General features: G+C 38.4%; 2 protein-coding genes across 3 annotated transcripts; both read right to left on the bottom strand.

Annotated features, from left to right (window-relative positions):
- Window positions 1-676: 676 nt before the first annotated feature.
- Window positions 677-5,699, bottom strand: LOC121769297 (glutamate receptor 2.8-like). Of its 2 annotated transcripts, none has more exons than XM_042166056.1 (6): window positions 5,158-5,699; window positions 3,830-4,531; window positions 2,397-3,709; window positions 1,992-2,304; window positions 1,497-1,906; window positions 677-1,398 (listed from the first exon to the last, which is right to left on the bottom strand). In XM_042166056.1, the coding sequence occupies exons 2-6, from the start codon at window positions 4,086-4,088 to the stop codon at window positions 892-894; spliced, it is 2,802 nt and encodes a 933-aa protein (XP_042021990.1). In that variant the 5' UTR covers window positions 4,089-4,531; window positions 5,158-5,699; the 3' UTR covers window positions 677-891. The 2 variants fall into 2 exon arrangements, with proteins under 2 accessions (XP_042021990.1, XP_042021991.1); XM_042166057.1 differs by having other exon boundaries at window positions 5,178-5,699.
- Window positions 5,700-7,756: 2,057 nt separating this feature from the next.
- Window positions 7,757-12,564, bottom strand: LOC121766341 (exocyst complex component EXO84B-like). Its single transcript, XM_042162606.1, has 7 exons — window positions 12,115-12,564; window positions 11,197-11,294; window positions 9,683-10,739; window positions 8,926-9,432; window positions 8,618-8,806; window positions 8,399-8,535; window positions 7,757-8,093 (listed from the first exon to the last, which is right to left on the bottom strand). Exons 1-7 carry the CDS (start codon window positions 12,283-12,285, stop codon window positions 7,931-7,933), a joined length of 2,322 nt encoding a protein of 773 aa, XP_042018540.1. The 5' UTR covers window positions 12,286-12,564; the 3' UTR covers window positions 7,757-7,930.
- Between the last annotated feature and the right edge of the window lie 8,099 nt (window positions 12,565-20,663).

The raw sequence follows: 20,663 nt of genomic DNA, 5'->3' as shown, positions 1-20,663 counted from the left end.
TTCATGCATTTCATATATTTGACTAAATATTTAAAATATTATTTATAAATTACTCCCTCGATCAAACGGTAAGTAGTGAGAAATTTTCCAACTTAGTTAACTTAGTTTATTTTACTCTCTCTGTGGAATTGCAAATGTGGATGAAAATCAGGAGATATATTTCAGTCATTTGATATATACTGGACTAAAGTAGTAGTACTATTTATTATTCTTTTCGTTGCACGATGAGTGAAACACTTTTTTCATAAATTTTAAAAAATGATGGTAATAAATATTTTTCTATTACTTTGTTCTCTCTAATTTAATTATTATTGGAGTATTATTTTCTAAAACTCGTGTGAATAAAAATATCCCATGAGAAGAAGAGAGTAATAGTTTAAATAATGGGCCCAAGTTTTAAAGTAAAATTGAAGATTTTATTAGGAGTAAAAAATTAGAAAGATAGGTCCGCGGATAACGTATAAGTTAATTACTACTCTGACCAATTCAGTTAGTCAAATTAAGGTTGCCTATCATTTCAAAAGTTAAGAAATTGTATTAAATAAATTACAAAAAAATAAAATAAAATAACAGAGAAAATAAACATGTTTCAAAAAATAAAAATAAAAATAAAAATAAAAATAAAAATAAAATAGAGGGGCTTGGACAAGATAGTCCAAACTCCTAAGCCCACAAATTTATCTACAAGAAATATCATTCTACTATTATTTTAAATTATTTTATTCCAACGCATACAAGAATATTGCATGTGGCAAAGAGTTCGGATGCTCTAATTATACATCATGTGAGAACTCTTTTGTCTAAAAGAAATGCCACTTAATTAAAACAAAAAAAATAACCTAAAACTAAGTTCAACCTAAATGAATCTATATGTATATACAATATACATTATCATGAATTAGTCTCTTGTGGAGGTTGATTAACAGAGATTTCTACTGTTGAGAATCCTTCATCTTGTGAAAACATCCCTTGATCTTGATCACATGGAATGCTCATGGCTGGACTTGCTGCTGCTGAAACTCCGACTCCACGATCAGGACTTTGCGTTTCCTTGGATGAGGACGACACATCTTTCTCCCTCGTAAAAATTCTAGCAAGCCCAAGCAGCTTCTCCTTCCTCGAAGCAGTAGATGCTAAAACATACTGATTCTCATACAAGAAACGGGATATGAATATAGCCAGAGCTAGCGTTGATGACACCCCAGCAATGACGAAGAGCCCCTGAAAACTGTCAATATTGAGGCTCTGTGATTTGCTCAGAGCTCCATCGGCATTGGGGCATTCTTTTGCATCTCCAAGCCATTTCTTTGTAATCCTCACCATTAATTCTCTATCCTCTTTAAGGTTCAGGATCTTGTGTGAAACATCGTAAACTAGTGGCGAACCCTTTGGAAACGCCTGCAGATTTTCAATGAGATTTATTCATAACTTGTTATGTCAATAATCTTGAATAATTAGAAGCAAGATGGATAGATGGTGGAAGAAATGGGACTTACGAAAGCAAGGCCAGAAGTTGGATATATTGGACCAATCATGGTATACTTGTCGCAATGCTTGGAAAGGAGAAGCCGAATATAAGGGAGTTCATCTATGATCGCGCTTATTCCACCCATTGCGCTGCCGTTGGAGAGAGCATCGTGGAATTGATCCAAAGTGCTGTAGTTTTTCAGTCTTCCGGATACAAGAATATGGTTCTTTGTCAAGAATTCATGAACAAATGAGCCCGTTTGGTAGCCAACATACTCTCCATTCTTTATCAGGTCATCAATATCGTTGATTTTAGGTTGCAGTTGATCTACTGTTAGCATGGACGTCAAGTTTGCAGTATAACTTGATGTCAAAACCAGCACCACGAACACCCATACGATCACCACAAATCTTGTCAAGTTGCTCCTCACTTTCTCCCCTGTTTATTATTATGAACTAGTTGAGCATCATAAAGAAGAGAATGAGTCTTTAAGGACTATATGTATCGAGAATTCTTGACTTACTGTGTGCAAAAACAAGCGTTGAGAATGAGAACCAGAATATCATGCCAACTTGCTGCTTAGGTGGACCGCGGAATGCTTTATTCACGCGATGCTCAAGAACCCAAATGACAAATCCAGTGTAGACAAAGAACGCACCAATGGTTATCCAGAGGCCGGTTGTTAGAGGTTTCATAAATATCCAAGCATTCTTCCTCTCGTAAGGCTTGATTGGAACAACGATTCCAACTCCAGATTCTGTGTAAGGAAATGTGAAATCTGCGGATAGGGATCTGTTGGCTGTCACCGTAATATCTCCCACCACTGCATCAAATTCCTGTTGTCGTCATTGACAGGAGTTTTAATTAGCTTAATCAGTAATTAACAAGCGCAAAAGTACAAAAGTAACAAAATGGCATATGCTTTTACCCCCTCCACTAATTTTTGAACAAGTTCATCATAACCTCCACCTTCTGTATTGATGGAAATATATCTGACTGGGCCATGATTCCATACATTCTCAAAAACATCAATGGATAAACCTGTTGGTTGAACATCACCTGTTTCTTCATTCGTCTCAACTTTAACGAATTCATTGAAACCCTTTTTTTCTGGCACTCCAACCTTCAACTCTTGCCCATTCAGAGGAATTTCCCACCCTTTAGGCACTATACTTTCTTTTCCTGGCCATACAATGGGGTCAAGATTTTCCTTTTCGTTCGAGCAATCATCTTGATGATCATCTGGCATAAACTCCCTTGAGATTCCACATTGCTCACTCCAGAAACCAACTGGGATTTCTTTTCTGCCATTCACATTAACTATCTCAAATGCAGACGGCTGTAGTTGGCCGTTACTTATGTTAAAATCACCACTCAGCCCTTTGGACGTGTGGTTTCTGATCCAACCAATAAGTGATGGTCCAGACAATGATGTTCCCATTGCTTCCAAATCCGTTAAATTTCCTCCAGCAATAGATCTATTGAATTGCGGGGATGTCACACCAGCTCGTTCAATTGCCTCTGCCAAAACTGTGATGCTGTCATAAGCCCACAGCCCAATAACATTGAGTTCTGTTCTGTCCATCTCTGGATTCTCCTTACGAAACCTCTTTCTCCATCTCTTTTCAAAGTCTCTAAGCTTAACAGATTCTGGAACGTAAGCCTTCACACCTAGTACACCTTGCATGGCCTCCATTGTCTGTGGATCCATAGAATCCAAGAGACTCGTTAGCACGTCAGCAATTAACCAAACATACCCCTTTCCCATCATCCCTGCTTCTCTCGCCACCTTGAAGAAACGGGATGCAAGGTCTGGCACCATATGAACCACATACACCCTCGCCCTAATCTTCGTCAACTTATAGAGCTCCTGTCGGATTCGATCCTCTGTGGCATCAGAGGAAATAACAGTCTGGTGTGAGACCAAAGCATTGCTCTTAAGAAGATCCACAGTTATATACGGCACTAATCCGCTTCCGTAGTTGGTATCCTCGTACACAAAAACAATCTCCTTCCAACCGAATTTCTTCACAATTGCTGCAATTGCTTCGACTTGAGAAGAGGAACACCAAGCTGATCTTATGAAGTATGACGATTCTTTAGGCGATATAGACGGGCTCGTTGCGGGAGATATTATTGGAACTTTCACCTTGTCACCAATATCTATCACAAAGTCTGCTTGAACAGATCTTTGTGGCCCGATTATCGCCATCACTTGATTATTCTTTAACAAATCTATAGCTGCAAATTGAATCCGAACCAGAGTTTAATAACTTCCTAAATACTTGGATCTAAGCTTTATACAAGTGAACATAATCTAATTATTTGACAGTTAAAGAATCCAAGTAAGTGTAATTCTACCTGCAGAAGCTGCAGCAACAACATCACTCCTCGAGTCTCTGAAATGAGGCTCGATCATGGTGCTGTAATTGCGGTTGGAGTAGAAATCTTCGATTGCCATAGAGATGCAAGTTTTGCAAATCTTTCCAACATCAGTGTCAAGATCAAGAACCACTCCAACATTAGCCTTTACAGCAGTTTCATTGAAACCGGTCAAAGGGTCAACACAAAAGCACATAAACAAAAGCATATGCAAGCAAAAGAAGTAAGGATTCTGCATTGCAAAAGCATCAAGACTGAGACAGCTCAGACAAGTCAAGTATATATGTAAAGAAAGCCAATTTATGGAAAGGGTGTTCGTATAAGCTGCTGCAAAAGCTTATATATATAAAATCAATTTTCCAAACAAGGAAATTCCAGAATCGAATTGCAGTGACAAAGATGTTGGAGCAGTGAAATTAACTCACAGACAACGCGTATTACTGAGTCTAAGATAGACAAAAGTATACTACGACAAAGATACATATAAAAAGTTGACTTGTATTCTGCAACGACTTTTACCAATTCGTTGCGGACCCAGTCAAACAGATGGTGGGCATATTTAAATCCATGCAATTTAAGGCTGCAGTTTCTTTCAGTATTGCCTTGAGCACAAGAAACTCTTCGAAAGGAAACAATTCCTTAATTCGACGCGTGTTTGGTCTTTGAATCGCGAAGAAATTCCTGCAAAGATTTAACATTTTGTGAGGGATTAATCAGAGCTTATTAAGCTGCAAAAAATTGAATATAAGGAAGGAGAAAACTGAGTGAAAAGCGGCCCATTAGAAGGAGCGGAACAAAAATCCAATAAAGGCGGCCCATTAGAAGGAGCCCAAACAAGTCTATATCAACAATCGCAACTGAATTCTCTCTCACACTGTAAGGTGAGAGAGGCAGAGAATGAAAGTGTAAAAAAAAGAGGAAGAAATGCCGGCTAGTAGACAAATGTGGAATCAATTAATTGACTAATACTCCCTCCGTCCCGAACTACTCGCACATTTTCTTTTCGGCACGGAGATTAAGGAATGAGTGTATAGCAAAGTCAACAATTGCGGCTGTAGGTGATAATTTTTACTAAAAATGAAAAGAGTGCAAATAACTTGGGACGCCCAGAAAGGAAATAAGTGCAAGTAGTCCGGGACGGAGACATCTTCTACTGCACCAATAGAATTTAAACATGTGGACACTCTGTTTAAACCCCAAAAAAAAGGCGAGATTAAAACTGAAACATCGTGTTTAAACTTTAAACTTTAAACTATAACTAACGCATGTGGTTTCAACTTTCAACCTTTTTGCAAGAAGTAACTAACCCATGTGAGAAGATTTCTACCGTTTCCACTTTCCACAATTATTGCTTCAGTCAACTCAAGTCCATATTCCATCACCATTTCTTCAACTTCGATCTACATTTTCTGCAACCTGAAAAAAAATACTTTCTTACCAAAAAAAAAGAAGGAAATTTATCAATGGCGGCTTATGCTGCTCTGGTTTCTCTTATGCAGATTTTCGATCAGATCGAGAATCATCCTACTCCTCCAATTTCATTGGACAAAAAGCAAGTTGAAACTCTCACTGAAACGGTGATAGGAATTAATATGAGATTAATTCCTATTGAATATATTATATGAAAAGAGAGGAATTAATACGAGATTAATTCCTATTGAATATATTATATGAAAAGAGAGCATAAAGGGAGGAAAATAGCATAGATAGGCGGTTTCTCCAAGAGGGAGAACCAAAGGATAGAACTAGATTAATAATTTAATTCTTCATTCTGCTTGATAATAATAAAATCGAAGAGGAGGGACAATCGAGTAATTTAAGCAAAGATGAAATAGGATTAAAACTCCACAAATGTTTATCATATAAAAGGTAGTATCTTATTGTGTTGGATGATATGTGGAGCATTGAGACATGGGGAGGAGATACAATGCTATTTTCCTGAATATGGTAATGGTAGTTGAATAATGGTGACAACTGACAACTAGGCTATCAAATTTGGGATCTCAATTATGGCCTTGAAATGAAATTTATGGATGAGGTAAGTAGCTGGAATATGTTTTGCATAATTTTGTTTGGGGGTAGAGAGTTGCAGAGGACTCCCATTATCAATTGTTGTGGTATTTTGGAAACGAACAAATGAATGTTGGAAATCTGTTAGGAGAAGCTTAAATTCACTGGTGAATTCGGAGAATGACAAGCAATGCTTGAATATACTGAAATTGAGCTACAACCATTTGCCAGTTTATCTTAGCCTTGCTTTCTGTATATGGGAATGTTTAGGAGGAGAGTGAAATTCAGGTCTCGAAAGTCATCAAGCTATGGGTTTCCCAAGGATTTCCAAAACCAGTAAGTGGTAAGAGTTTGGAAACAATAGCAAAAGAGTACTTAAGTGAACTAGTTGATAGAAATCTATTTCTTGTTCACAAGTTTGGGAAAACTGGAAACATGGAAGTACTTGAAAATCCATGATTTGTTGAGAGAAGCTCAACATAGAACTCAAGGCACGAATGTCGAAGAACGTGTATGTGTTCCGCGATGCACTTCAATGGAGAAAGTCCTTCATGCCATGAAATGGACATACGATGAAGAATTGCAAAATTTGGGCCGAAATGGATGTACCCACTGGGAAAGTTGTTGGAAAATCTTTGCTTGAGAGAAGCTGAAAATGAGACATTTAATGACGTAGTAGGGCAACATTGTCGTCAAGGCATGTGTAGCCAACGCCATGTATTTACTACGGGAAGCACTTCAAAGAAGAAATACTTTGATGCCATGGAATGGACGTTGAGAGCAAGTGGTGATAATTTCTATCGAAGAGATAAGGATTCCCATAGAAATATGTTTAGGTTGGATAATTTGAGGCTTCTTGTTGTTTATTCTCAAGGCCAGGTGCACAACCAACTTCCTTCTTTTGGAGCCTACAGACATTAATTGTCCATCACCATGATAACGGGAATGTTCGTGCACCATGCCTCAACTTAGGCACGTCCATTAATAGAGGAGCATTGTGCCTCCCAAATCCTCCGAGTGACAGCATTGTCATCATGGAGAATCTACAAACGCTCAAAGGAGTAACGAATTTCAAGTGTGATGAAATGATGGCTCGTAGAGTCCCCAATATCAAGAAACTGGGACTCAGAATTGAGTCTCTTGATAACATCGACCGTCTGCAAAAGCTGGAATCTCTTAGCTGCACAGTGAATGTGTTTCTTCTGGAGAAGGGTTATTTTTTCTTCACTGAGATTAGCTTTCCACATTCTCTTAAGAAGCTAACTCTTGACATGTATGATGGTGAAATGGAAGAGATATTGGAAAAGCTAAGTACATTACTTACCCCTTCTTCAGATGGCTCGAGTTGTTCGGGGGGAAGGTTTGGAACACACAAATGGGAAACAGTTGAAGGCCAGTTCCAGAGTCTCAAAATTTTGTCACTTGCTTGTTCCGGTTTGGAATGTTGGACGATGGAAAGCTCTCACTTCCCAATGGATTATTGCAGTGCATCAGCGGTGAAGAGTGCAAAGACAATGATAGAGGAATTACAAGGAGAAGAACAACTATCCTTTAAACTTTCAATTATGCTCTTGGTGCCAAACAAAGAGCTGGAAAGCTTGGCAAATCCCAACTTTCAAGTTACTCTACTCAGAAACTGACTCTTCAGATCCCTTTTTAATTTGATTGTGTTTTCCATGTCGTTGCATGAAGATTCTTAATTGTGTTGTACTTGTATGAATGTAAAATCTCATTATTTTAGTGAATTTCCTTAACCACAATCTTATTATTTTAATTAGGGTTAATTATTGTAAAAAGTACTTAAATATTGCCGTCCATATTTTCAATAGTCGATTGCAAGTAAACCAACCATCGGTTCCAACTAGTTGCTAATTTTGGAGTGGTGGCATTACAAAATTAAGGCACAAAAGAAAGAGGTTGTACATATAACACAAAAGAATTATGCAAATTTAAGTCTATACTTATCAACATATATATACACACTCAAAATGCTTCCCTGCTGAGAAAAATAAAGAATAGTTCTAGCCTTCCATGTGCAGTCTAATGTACAGATTGTGTAACAATTTTGGCTCAGGAACTTCCATGAGATCTCATGGATGAGATAGATTGAGCTGAAACTGAAGCAGTTGGACTGTTGAGGTCGCGCTCCCTGTTGGCGTTCTTCGGTTGACCACTCAGCTTCTCTATCGTATCTTGACAGACTTCGTTGAACCACTCATCTTCCGGAAGTACACTGTAAACAGCAAAACCAGTCATGCTTATGCAAGCCAGGCCATAGACGACAACATTAGACTCGAGTTTTTCTACTCCTCTGTCCCACCATAGTTGATGACTCTATTCCTTTTTCGATCATCTCATTGTCGTTGAGTCATTTTTCTTTATGACAATAATCAGCACATTTAATCTTTTTTGCTTTATATTTTCTCCTACTTTACTCTCTCTCCAATTATCATATGTTCATTAACTTAATTCACAAAATAAATAATGACAAGAAGCTCAATCGAATATGAACATGAGAAAACAGTTATGGAAAATTACCTATACGGATCCATGCCAGTTGACGAAAATGCAGTAATTGCTTTATTTATAATATCATTCACCACACGATGCAAGTTCCTGGACAAGTAGCGGCCTTGCGAGGCAAAACACATGACGAATTTCATATCCAGATAGAACTGCAAGAATTAAGAGAGTAAATACACAGACAATGGCATGGAAAAAGGAAGCAATCACAGAGCTGATATCAGATCTCCCAACCTGCTGCAGACTGAGATCACCCAATGGCCTAGGTCCTTCCTCAATGTCTTCCCAAAACGTTTGATCTTCTGAAAGCCATAAAATGACAGTTTCCGTGAGCCTCATTAATAACAATGTGGCAAATCTCTCCCGGCCTACGAACATATCTGCTGCTATACTAGCCATCCTATTCAACTTTGCGTATAGATCCTGGAAGCATAGAGTAAAGAATTCAATATATGAATGTGCAGCTCTATATTAACACCTTTATGCAAACAGTTTATCGAGATAGGGAAGCCAACTGATCAACTTGAACATGTAAAGTATACCTGAAATAATGGAGTAGGGATCCACTCAATTTCGTCTGGGTTCCCATTCATATTTATGTATGTCCCTGCAGTCAGATAGCTGTCACCTTCTTCCGTGAAAATAAGTTCTAGAGCATGTTGGCGGCAGAAACTATCTTTCAATCTGTCCACACAAGCCACAAGGCGCCTCCTCCATTCCCTTTGCTCGGGACTACGGTTTTGGCGGTCCATGGGCCTTCTACGAGCATCATTAGCCTGAGTTAGTGGGGCAAGCTTCATTGCTGCACGAGGCAATAGCTCCTCGGCGAGTAAGGATGCATTGGCAAGCAATGCTATTTGTTGTGCTTCGGTTTCAGCCATTTGAACAATTTTATTTCCTGAACCCTCAAAATCTGCCTCTTCATCCATTGAAGCAGGTAAGGCTTTTATAAGCGTACTTACATACGAATTGAACACCTGGAACAAGCCATCCAGTGTTCTACTTCCTAACTGCATGCTTAATAGGGGACCTACATCTTCAAAGAAATCCTACACAAAACACCATAACTAAAATCAAGGTTTGCACCATCACAGAAGAATATCTTGAAGAAGAGAACTATTGAAGATAGTTTGTTGGCAAATGTATTGAGTGCACAAGAAATAATACATCAAGTTGCCAACACACCCTTTCAAGAGAGTTTGGAAACCAGAAAAGAAAACGAAAATGGAACAATGGTTGTGAATAAGCAAGCCATCCTAGAACATGGACTGACAGATGACAAAATCTAATAAAATTTACCTGGACCATTGTATTGAAACGGTGAGCACTACTTGAAAGTTTGTGCTGAAGTGCTAATGCACTACCAGAAACGGCTGCATTGGTTCTTCCGGATAAACGCACAGAGCTAGGAGGATATGTGAGCTCCCAATCATCAGCAGCTGCTAAAGCAGCTGTACTCTCTTCAATTCGCTTCAAATTAGCATCCAGAGCTTGCTCAACGCTGGGTCTGAAAAGCTTTATAAGAACAGGGCAAAGAGCAAGACCACGAGCTTCCAATAAGGAACAGTGGCCTAATGCTATTTGAACACATTCTGCAGCAGATCTCAATCCTCCAGCAGCCGCGGACGAAGCTAGTGCATGTCTTTTGACAAGAAGTGCATAAGCTTCTGTCTGTTTTGTGGCCCACATGACAAGTTCAGATCTATAAGCCGTCTCCTTGCCAAAAATAGCCATGGAATCACTTGCTGCTTGAGCAATGGCAGAGAATACAAGCTGTGAAAGAGCTGCTGTATATGCTCCACCGTATGATGTGTTTGATGGGCGGAGACTTTGCATGTTGTATTGATACCTCTGATAATGAGCATTAAGGAGCAAACTATGAGCACGTGGACCATCACCAAGCTTTTTTAAAGCAGAGATTGATGCACGAAGCTCTGAACCACGCGTGGAAGGTTGGCAGGCAGCTTCAGCAAGCTGATCAGCTAACCTTTGTCTACGTTCATTTATAGAAGTCTGAAGTGACTGAAGCATGACGGGAGACAGAGTCTTCTTTTCTTTTACTTCTGCTACAATCCGCTCACCTTCATCAAGGTTGGCTAAAGCTTCATTAATCCTTCTTTCAGCTAACAATACATCAAGGAAATCGGGAAACTCTGTTGACCATTTCTCTAACTCAGAAGGCTCTCCTACTCCGTCGTTGGACAAACCAGTTGTCACTGAACCATCCGGAACAGAGTCAGACGAAGAGTCAATATGAACTCCCTCAGCTAGATTATGAATCAGTGTTGCCTGAGTGGACAGCAAGTTTCTCATTGATGACAGTTCGCCCTCTAAGTCTGATATCTCTTTGGAAGTACTACAGTTTTTATAAAAAGACACTATTAGATTACAATGTTGAATATCCATTCAGCAGAAGGCACTCAATAGTAAGACATGCTGGATGCACGCTATGATTATAGAAAAGTGTCCTGATCAAGAGGAATACAGGAAAGAACCACAGGAGTCCTCTATTTTTCACGTCATCAATGAGGAGGTTAGCAGCCATTTGGTTGATATGAGCATGCTGCATGCAGCAGCTCTTGACCACTTGCTGGACAACATTTTGATTTTGTTTTAAGAAAGTTCCGATACCTAAATAATATCTATCTAATTAGCTTTTAGCTATCCAAATAAAGAGGTAGTTCCGCATCTTAGGCCTTTCAATGGCTTTATTCCAGTTGAAGTCTAAGGATCATACTTCTATACAAAAATAAGAACAAAGGCAGAGCGGAGACATTGTTACAACAACCCTGACATAACCACAAAGAACTCACCGAATAAAAGCTGTATAGTTCGCATAAACACTTCGGCGCATTTCTTCAGCCGAAGCTCTTTTCAGATCAACAAGATATGAGCACAATTGTCTAATTTCCTGCAAAAAAAAAATGCTCAAACTGTTATTTTCAACACAACCGCACATTTCCTAATGAAGCCTGAAAGAAAAAATCAAAATCTGAGCATCAAGTTGATCACGGTGGGTTTGTTACTTTAGGCTACTTCACATGAAAATGGACTGTGATGGTCAGTCAGGTGTGAAGGCAGTTAGTATGAGACATAAATCAATATAAAATAAAACTGGTATAGGTCCTATAGGAAGCATTATGTATTGGAGGTGATTAAAGCTTTATTCCTATCAGATTTTCTCTTTAACTGAAATCAGATTCTCTTATTTGCCCACAACAATTGCTCATTTTACTTTACCTATTTTTAGTAAGAGCAAACAGCTCAAAATTTGGAACCTCAATACCTTACAAACACCACACGAATTTCACATTCGGGGATAGAGGAAAATATATTGAAACAATCATTCCTATTTTCTGGTATGTTTGCGAAATTTCACATTCTTTCTCTACATCAAAACAAAAGCAACAATAAAAAAATGTCAAGTATATTATGTTTCCCATAGAACCAATAAAATAAGCTATTAATACCAAATTTTGAGATCATAATAACATGAAGTAAAATATGAAACTAATCCTTCGACTGCAATGCTACTTAACAAGAGAAGAAACACCTAAAAATATGAAAATGTCTTCCTTAATCATTAACCAATGATTTTCAAACGATCGCTATCATATACTCCTAGTATTTACTTTCACGCATATTTTCCCAAACAAATTAAAATCCAAAACAGGAGTTTTCCGTTTCCCCAATCAGTCCATCAATAAAAACAACAAAAAATCCCCACAAACCTTTTCGCTAAGCGAATGGCACTTGGACTGCACAAAACCATCGGCATCGAAGTTATCAGACTTGAAAACTTTCAGATTTTCCTCAAATTTCACCCCTCCGTCTTTGACATTTCCCTTCACTGACGCTCCAGTGTGTGCCGCTCTTGACCGAGTCGATTTCGCCGAAGCCATTGCTAAACAGACTAACTTAAAAAACGAATTAACCGAGCCTAAACTAAACCAATCGGCTGAAATAAGCTGAGCAAAAGAGGATTCGACGCAATTCGGCGGCTCCGATCCGGCAGCTGCTGCTCCGATCCGAAACTGGTGAGAAATCAAGAGATGGATACTGTATAGAAGAGATTAGGGATTGAATTCGCCATTGAAATTGGGAGGTTTAGTGGAGTTGGTTTTGGTTGGCGGAATGTTTTGGTGGCGACCCAAAGCGAGTTTGTTCGTTTGTTGGGCTGTCGAAGAAACAGCTCTTACTTTTCTTTGAATTAAAAAATACACATAAAAAATATTTTGTTAATCTGTTAATCACTATTGATTGATTCAATTTTTATGATTAATATTTCCACAGATTTTCAAACTCATACTATTGATTGATACAAATTTTATGATTAATTTTTCCACAGATTTTCAAACTCATACTATTGATTGATACAAATTTTATGATTAATTTTTCCACAGATTTTCAAACTCACAAATGCAATTATTATAGTTTATCCTCGTCATATTTTCCTCATTATTCAAAAAAATGATGAATCTATCATATTCTTTTTAAGTAAATATTGATTCTATCTCATCATGTCTTGCACAATTTTGTATCAAATATATTCTTAATTTTGTCAAACCCATCTTCAAAATCATCTTTTTGGAGTTAGTTTAAAGGAAACTTCGCCATCATATGTGAACTAACTTAAAAGTTTGGTCATCTTCACCTATACCACACTCTACCTTAGTAGTTTTGACGGTACAAAGATACATTTTTGTGCACTCTTTAAAGCAAACTTTAATGAAGAAAAAAATGTGTGACAACATAATTGACAATCAAGACAAAATGAAAGAAAACAAACTTAATGAATAAAGCCAACCAATCTGTCCAACAATAATTGCAACAAACTTTTCAAGCCTACTTTCCACCAGAAGGAAGAAAAGAAAATGCACCAATGTTTAGTGAATTCAATCAAATAAATACCAAATGATTGGCAATAGCATAGCAAAAATCTTAAGTCAGCATTCACATTATTATCAGTTCATTTGGATCAAACTCAGATCACAAGAACAGGTGAAGTTGCCAGGGAATTACAATGCCAGAATAGTTTGTGTATCAAGAAAAACGAATAAGAAAAGGGATCTTTAGCTTGAAGGGGCATTGAAGATAAAGAGGGAACTTCTTATGCCGGTCTCCAGCCTCATTCAGGAGTGTCGGTGCGGATGGCTGAAAAGCAACGAAAAAGCTCCAGTTAGAATATAGCACATTTTTCTGATTACTGATTGAAAAAACTAGTACTATAAATCAGCAGCCAACAAGATAGCATATCACACATACAACTCCATGCACTAGAGTTTCCAGTATCAAACTTGCAAGGAAGATTTGATATACAAAATATAGCTTAAACACCCAAGAAAGATAAACAAATCTCTCGCATTTAGTTATGGAGACCATAGTCATTTGCACTGTGTCCACGCTAATCTGCTACAAGCTCTAACGTCTAACATATTGGCTATAGCATAATGAAAATGGGAAAAATTCTCTTTATTTGGCGTTACATCTGATCGTTGTATTAATCTAATATATCCAGCAATTGTTACAAATTCACAGTGACCAGCAGATAATTGCACTTTATATCCACTGTAGCTCAATGAATCAGCCATGAAACACGATAAATAATCTACATAGTACATATTTGTTTCAAGCCATGCCTTATGAATTCTTTTCCTGATAGGCTTAAAAGGAAACTGACATACACTACAGCAATAAGTAAGTAAACACCTAAAGGCCTCAACAGAAATTGAGGAGATCAATTACATTGAACAAGGAACCAGTGTTGTTTCTCAACACAAACAGAGCTTAAAAGGGGCTAATGTTCAAGAAAACGGTATATTCTTCTAGTTTAAATTGGGGTTAATGGCTCAGGTTTTAATGCGACTCTACGAATTAGCAGTAATAGACAAGTAAGAAAAAATCAAGACATGCTAAATGAACATTAAACAGTGTTATCTTAGAAACAAATATTCGAGAACAATGAAGCTTCAAACCCGCCAACAAAAACCGAAGGAGAAACAAAGGATAGAAAAACATTTAATTCAACAATTTCATATCACAAAAACAATATCAAAGATGGAGTCACTTCCTAATAAAATTTTGCACACACCATTTTTTATGATACCTATAAAATATTATCTAGAACACTTCTCAACAACAGGGCATTACACATCCCCAACCAATTATCCCAACTTTGTTAAGGTACATTACGGATTCAAGCCCACTCCAGCAAAACATAAACTCCAATCCAATCAGAAATCAAAAACCTAAATATCCAAATCCAAAAATCACGCATCACACAGCTGTAAATCAATCACAGCCAACCTCAGCCCTAATAAAGCCACACAACAGCTGAAACGAATCAATCAACAAAAAAACCAAAGACCTAATTGATCGAATAAAACAAAACAAATCACAAAATTCATCTACTATTTTGAAAGTAAAAGAAGAAAAATTAAAATTACTTGGCTTCTCAGGCTTGCCGTCGACCCATTTCGAAACGTTGAAATGGACCTTCTCGCGGGATATAGCTTCGGATCTGTAAGGCTCCTTCAAACACTGCCTAACGAGACTGGCGCAGAGATTGGAGTAGGTTACGTAGGTCATTCCGGCAGCTCTCCAAAACGGTTGCGCAGCGCTGGACGACATTTCTTCTCTCTCCTTTTCACCTTCTCTCTCCTTTTCACCTTCTCTCTCAGTACCTCTCTCTCACCTTAAAGTGCGTGTTCGTGTGTGTGATTTGGCCGCGATCCACTTATGTATGCTCGTTTGGGCTTTCCCGCTAATGGGCCGCCTTTTCACTCGTTTTGGGTAATTGGACCCATTTCTCTTCTTTTCAATTTTTTTTTTTAATTTAGGGTGAGAAATGAACTTGTCTCACCGTTTCAATGTCGTTGGGACGGGAAAATTATATTGGTAGGATGCCTCCGAAGAAACTTACGGTTGGTACTTTTATGGCAACCATTTGAGTGTCATTGATGGAATTGGTAATGGTACCTTTTGAATGTTCTTAAATATTTATGAAGATGTTACCTTTATAGATCAAATTTGAATTTTGAATGTTTTTCAATTACACCAGGAGATATTATCTTTCAATGGAAACAAATGCCATATGTTTGGATTTCATCGAAGAAATAAAGAAATCTTAATATGTAGCTTACTCGTCCCTAAATTTTCTAAGGAGCCCAACTTACTTGCTCGCTAACCATACAAATAATCAATGACGGATTCAATAAATGGATGTGAAGTATAAACAACTATATATAAACCGACGACGGATTGAAGGACCGAACTCAATATAATTTTTCGGTACTCGTGGACTGATGATGGCTGCCCCCCTCCCATATTATTTTTGCATTCAAATTAATCACTCTACTTTTATACATATATTAATATTTATATTGTAGGGATCAGACTAGGGTCGGATTCACTATTTACCAAGACCTCTTTGTTCTTCATTAGGGAGCTCAGTCAAACTCCAACCATGCGACTGATATTACAATCAAAGTTACAAATAATCTTGAATACCGAATAGACCTATCTATTACACAAGATTACAGTTCACTCCCAGCTTCAGCTTCTTCAACCCTGCACACTTGACAAACGAATTAGTACTACAAGAAACAGATCCTTTCGGATCTGGAGCAGTTACACGTAAGAACACAAGATGCAATGAAAGAAAACACAGAAGAAAAGCTGCTTCGGCTCAGACACTCGCCGATAGCACAAATCTATTCTCAAGAACACAGATCCAAAGGAGCACAGCAGAATCAACCGATGATTAACCTCACCCTCCAGATTCCAGCTCAACCAGACTCCTACATCCCAGATCTACACCGTCCGAGAACACCTCACACCGAAACCCTCAAAGACAGAAACCCTATTTCTCAACCAACACCGGCAACCGAAGTAGTTGCCCTCACTGTTACTGTAGCAAGGTCTACAGCCCTTTCAACCGAGAGAAATCTCACAGAAACCGCCGGAGAATCGTCGGAGAAGAGAGCAGAAAAGAGAGAGAGACAGAGAGAGTTTTCGGAGAGCTTCGAGTGAGAGAGAGAGTGAATCTCAAAAGAATGAATGAAGTGAATGGACTCACCTCTCACATAACAAGCACACACCACAATCCAACGGCTGAAAGCCTTGATCCGGGTGAGAGTACACGTGGCTGCATCTGGAGAGTGAGAATTAGTTTTGGGCCAAGCCCAACACAGCATCGTCTGGGCCAAAGATAAAACCAGCCCAAATGAAGGTCCACCAATTTATTCAACATACTCCACCTTGGACTTCATTCTGAGAAACCAACTTGTGCTATAAGCTAAAGTGAAATAATCATCACAGCCTGCAAGGTAATTCCCCCTTAGCTTTAAAGAACAAAAAAGTTCACTTGCACTCAGGGGAACCACCACACTGCCTCCAGACACCAAAGGGATAGACCCATTAGTCTAGGAGGACTTCCAGCCTCAAGTCATATACCAGCTGTACCAAAGCAAGTAAAATGACTGAGGACTTTACCCCGGGACATGCAATCTAACCTAAATCAAAATGCAAAAATTTGATGCAGAAAACAAGTTTTTCAGCAGGCAAAGGTTTTGTACCCATATCAGCAGGATTCTTATCTGTATGGACCTTATGCAAGAAAACTTCACCTTTTTCTACTATGTCCCTAATGTAATGGAACCTTACATCAATGTGCTTAGTTCTATCATGAAAAACAGGGTTTTTACATAACTGAATTGCAGATTGAGAATCAGAAAACACAGAAGGAGATAACTTCAGAAATTTCAGTTCAGAGAGAACTCCCTTTAGCCAAACTGCTTCTTTCATTGCTTCTGTGATAGCAATGTACTCTGACTCTGTAGTGGATAGAGCCACTATTTGCTGCAATTGGGATTTCCAACTGATACAAGACCTACAAGCAGTGAACACATAGGAGGTAGTTGACTTCCTCTTATCCCTGTCATTTGCATAGTTAGAATCCACAAACCCAGTTAAGGAAACACCATCTTCACACTTAGAGTAACACAAACCATATTTTGCAGTATTTTTAAGATATCTCAGAAGCCATTTCACAGCTTCCCAGTGCACAGAGCCAGGATTAGACATGTATCTACTGAGGCATGACACAGCATAAGCAATGTCAGGTCTGGTGCTTACCATCAAGTACATCACTGACCCAATAGCATTTGCATAGGGAATCTTTTTCATAGCATCAATATCAGACTTGGTTTGAGGACACTGATCTTTACTCAACACAAAATGAGAAGCCAAAGGAACAGAGACAGGCTTTGAATCATACATATTAAATTTTTTAAGAATTTTGTACACATAAGGTTCTTGATGCAACACAAGGGTAGAAGACTTCCTATCTCTTACAATATTTATCCCTAAGATCTTCTGAGCATCACCCAAATCCTTCATGTCAAAATTCTCACTCAAAGCAGACTGAACTGACTTTATGGTTTTCAAGCAAGGTCCCATTATGAGCATATCATCCACATATAGCAGCAAGAACACAGGCACAGGAGAATCAAGGTCTTTAACATACAAGCATGCATCAAAAGTACTTCTTACAAAACCCAATTTATGCATGCAACTGTTAAACTTAATATTCCATTGCCTAGGAGATTGTTTCAACCCATAAAGAGCCTTTTTCAGTAAACACACATGATTGGGAAACTTGGGATCAACAAAGCCTTCAGGCTGTTTCATATAGATAGGTTTATCTAAATCACCATGCAAGAAAGCAGTTTTTACATCCATCTGTTTCAATTCCCAATTAAAGTGAGCACACAAAGCAAGCATCAATCTAACAGTAGTGAACTTAACCACAGGAGCAAAAATTTCAGTATAATCTACCCCCTCTTGTTGAGTAAACCCTTTTGCAACCAATCTTGCCTTGTACCTAAGGCCCTCCACCTCATTTTTGAGTTTATATAACCACCTGCAATCAACCACAGATGCACCAGGGGGCAAGGGAACAAGTATCCAGGTAAGGTTTATCTTTAGGGAGTGCATTTCCTCTAACATTGCTTTATGCCATTCATTCCAGTACTTTGACTTAGTGGCATGCTTATAGGACTGGGGTTCATCCCCATCAGATTCAAAAACATTAAAAGCCAGGTTAATAAGAGCAACCATGCCAACAAATCTATTTGGTTTAGACACATTCAATCTTCTAGTTCTATCTCTGGCTAACACATAATTGCTCAAATCAGTATTATCAATTGCATTTTGAACACCAGTTGGACTATGCAAAATATTCTGAGCAGGAGAGTTTTGCCTAATAGGACTATCATGCATCTCATTGTCATTAACATTCAGGGGCAAATTATCAATCAAATCTCCCTCATGAGGTGTCTCAACAGGTGTAAATACTGGATAGGTATGCCAGAAAGACTGCTCCACCTCACTTGGAGTATCATTTTGATTCTCCACATCAGTGAGTGGTACTGTGGGCTCTTCCTCCATAAGAGGTTCACTGTCCACAGGGAGTGGAGCAGGGTCAGTGGTCAGACCTAAGCAAGGGAAATCAGTCTCATTAAAGACTACATCCCTGCTTATAATGACCTTAAAACCTGGTTCATCCCTTAGCCAGACTCTATAACCCTTAACACCCTCAGGATATCCAAGAAAAACACCTTTCCTAGATCTAGGCTCAAGTTTATCAGACTTAGTATGTACAAAAGCAGTACAGCCAAATACCCTCAGGTGAGAAAGAGACAAATCTTTTCCAGAAAACACATGCTCAGGACACTGACCATTTAAGGGTACAGAAGGAGATCTATTTATCAGATAAGCAGCAGTAATTAAAGCTTCACCCCAGAACTTCTTTGACAAACCAGATTTGGCAAGCAAACATCTCACCTTTTCAAGCAAAGTTCTATTCATCCTTTCAGCCACTCCATTTTGTTGGGGTGTATAAGGAACAGTTTTATGTCTTTTAATACCATAAGCAGCACACAAGTTATCAATCTGGTTATTGCAAAACTCAAGACCATTATCAGTTCTGATAGCTTTTATCTTCTTACCTGTCTGAGTTTCAATCAACATTTTCCAGGTTTTAAATCTCTCAAAGACATCAGACTTATGTTTCATGAGAAAACACCAAACCTTCCTAGAGAAGTCATCAATGATAGATAGGAAATAGACAGAACCAGAGTGAGAAGATACAGAGGCAGGACCCCACACATCCATGTGCAAATATTCAAGCACACATTTGCTCACATTAACAGGCACAGGAGAATGAAAAGAAACCCTGTGCTGTTTACCCAGCACACAGGTATCACAGAAGGGCATACTGCCTTGCACATCAGAGTCAGATAAAATAGCATGCTTCTTTAAAATATTTAAACCTTTTTCACTCATGTGTCCTAGTCTATCATGCCATAGCATAGTTTTATCACTTTTAACCACATTGGCAGAGGCACTAGCACATGAAAGAGGTTCTGCAGTACAAACATATAAACCACATTTCTTTTTGGCCTTAAAAAGACACATAGATCCTCTGCAAATTTTCATGCATCCATCCCCCCATTTTCCCCCCATACCAGCAGCTTCTAAAGCAGTACAAGACATCAAATTGTAGCACAGATCTGGAACATACCTCACATTTTTCAAGCAGAGCACAAAACCATCATTAAACTTTAAACACACAGTACCAATACCATGGATTTCACATTTTTTATCATCAGCCATAGACACATAGGTATTAATAACAGGTTTCAGCTCAGAAAACACCTCCTTAAAAGGACTAACATGATAAGTACATCCAGAATCACACAGCCAATCATTTGAATTAAAAGGACACATAGGGGAAGCATTAATATACATCAGATCATGAACCATGAACACACATTCATTATTTGCATCATATTTTGCCACATTGACAATACTTTCAAGCTGAGTGTCATTATTTTGGATTTTCTTCTTCTTAGGCTTAGTGCACTCCTTTTTGTAGTGCCCCACTTCCCCACAATTAAAACACTTTCTGAAAGATTTAGGATCCCTGCTATTGGACCTAGATCTATTCTTTTTCTTTGAATTAGAGTTGGAACCTGATCCATTATTGGTGTCTTTACCCCCTCTAGACTGAGATCTACCTCTGACACTCAGAGCTCTATTAAAAGCACTCTTATCAGCTGCCCTTTCCCTTAACTCAAGTTCTTTAGATTTTAAGGAGCTAACAATCAATTCCAAAGGGGCAGTATCCCTGCCATACTTAATGGCTGCCTTAACATCACTATAGGAATCAGGTATGGCATTCATTAGAGCTATACTTGTGTATTCATCTATGGTTTTA

Source organism: Salvia splendens, chromosome 15 (genome assembly GCF_004379255.2).
Source record: "Salvia splendens isolate huo1 chromosome 15, SspV2, whole genome shotgun sequence".
NCBI classification, from domain to species: Eukaryota; Viridiplantae; Streptophyta; class Magnoliopsida; order Lamiales; family Lamiaceae; genus Salvia; species Salvia splendens.
Note: the sequence above shows the minus strand (reverse complement) of the source record. Positions and strands in the feature narration are given on the sequence as shown.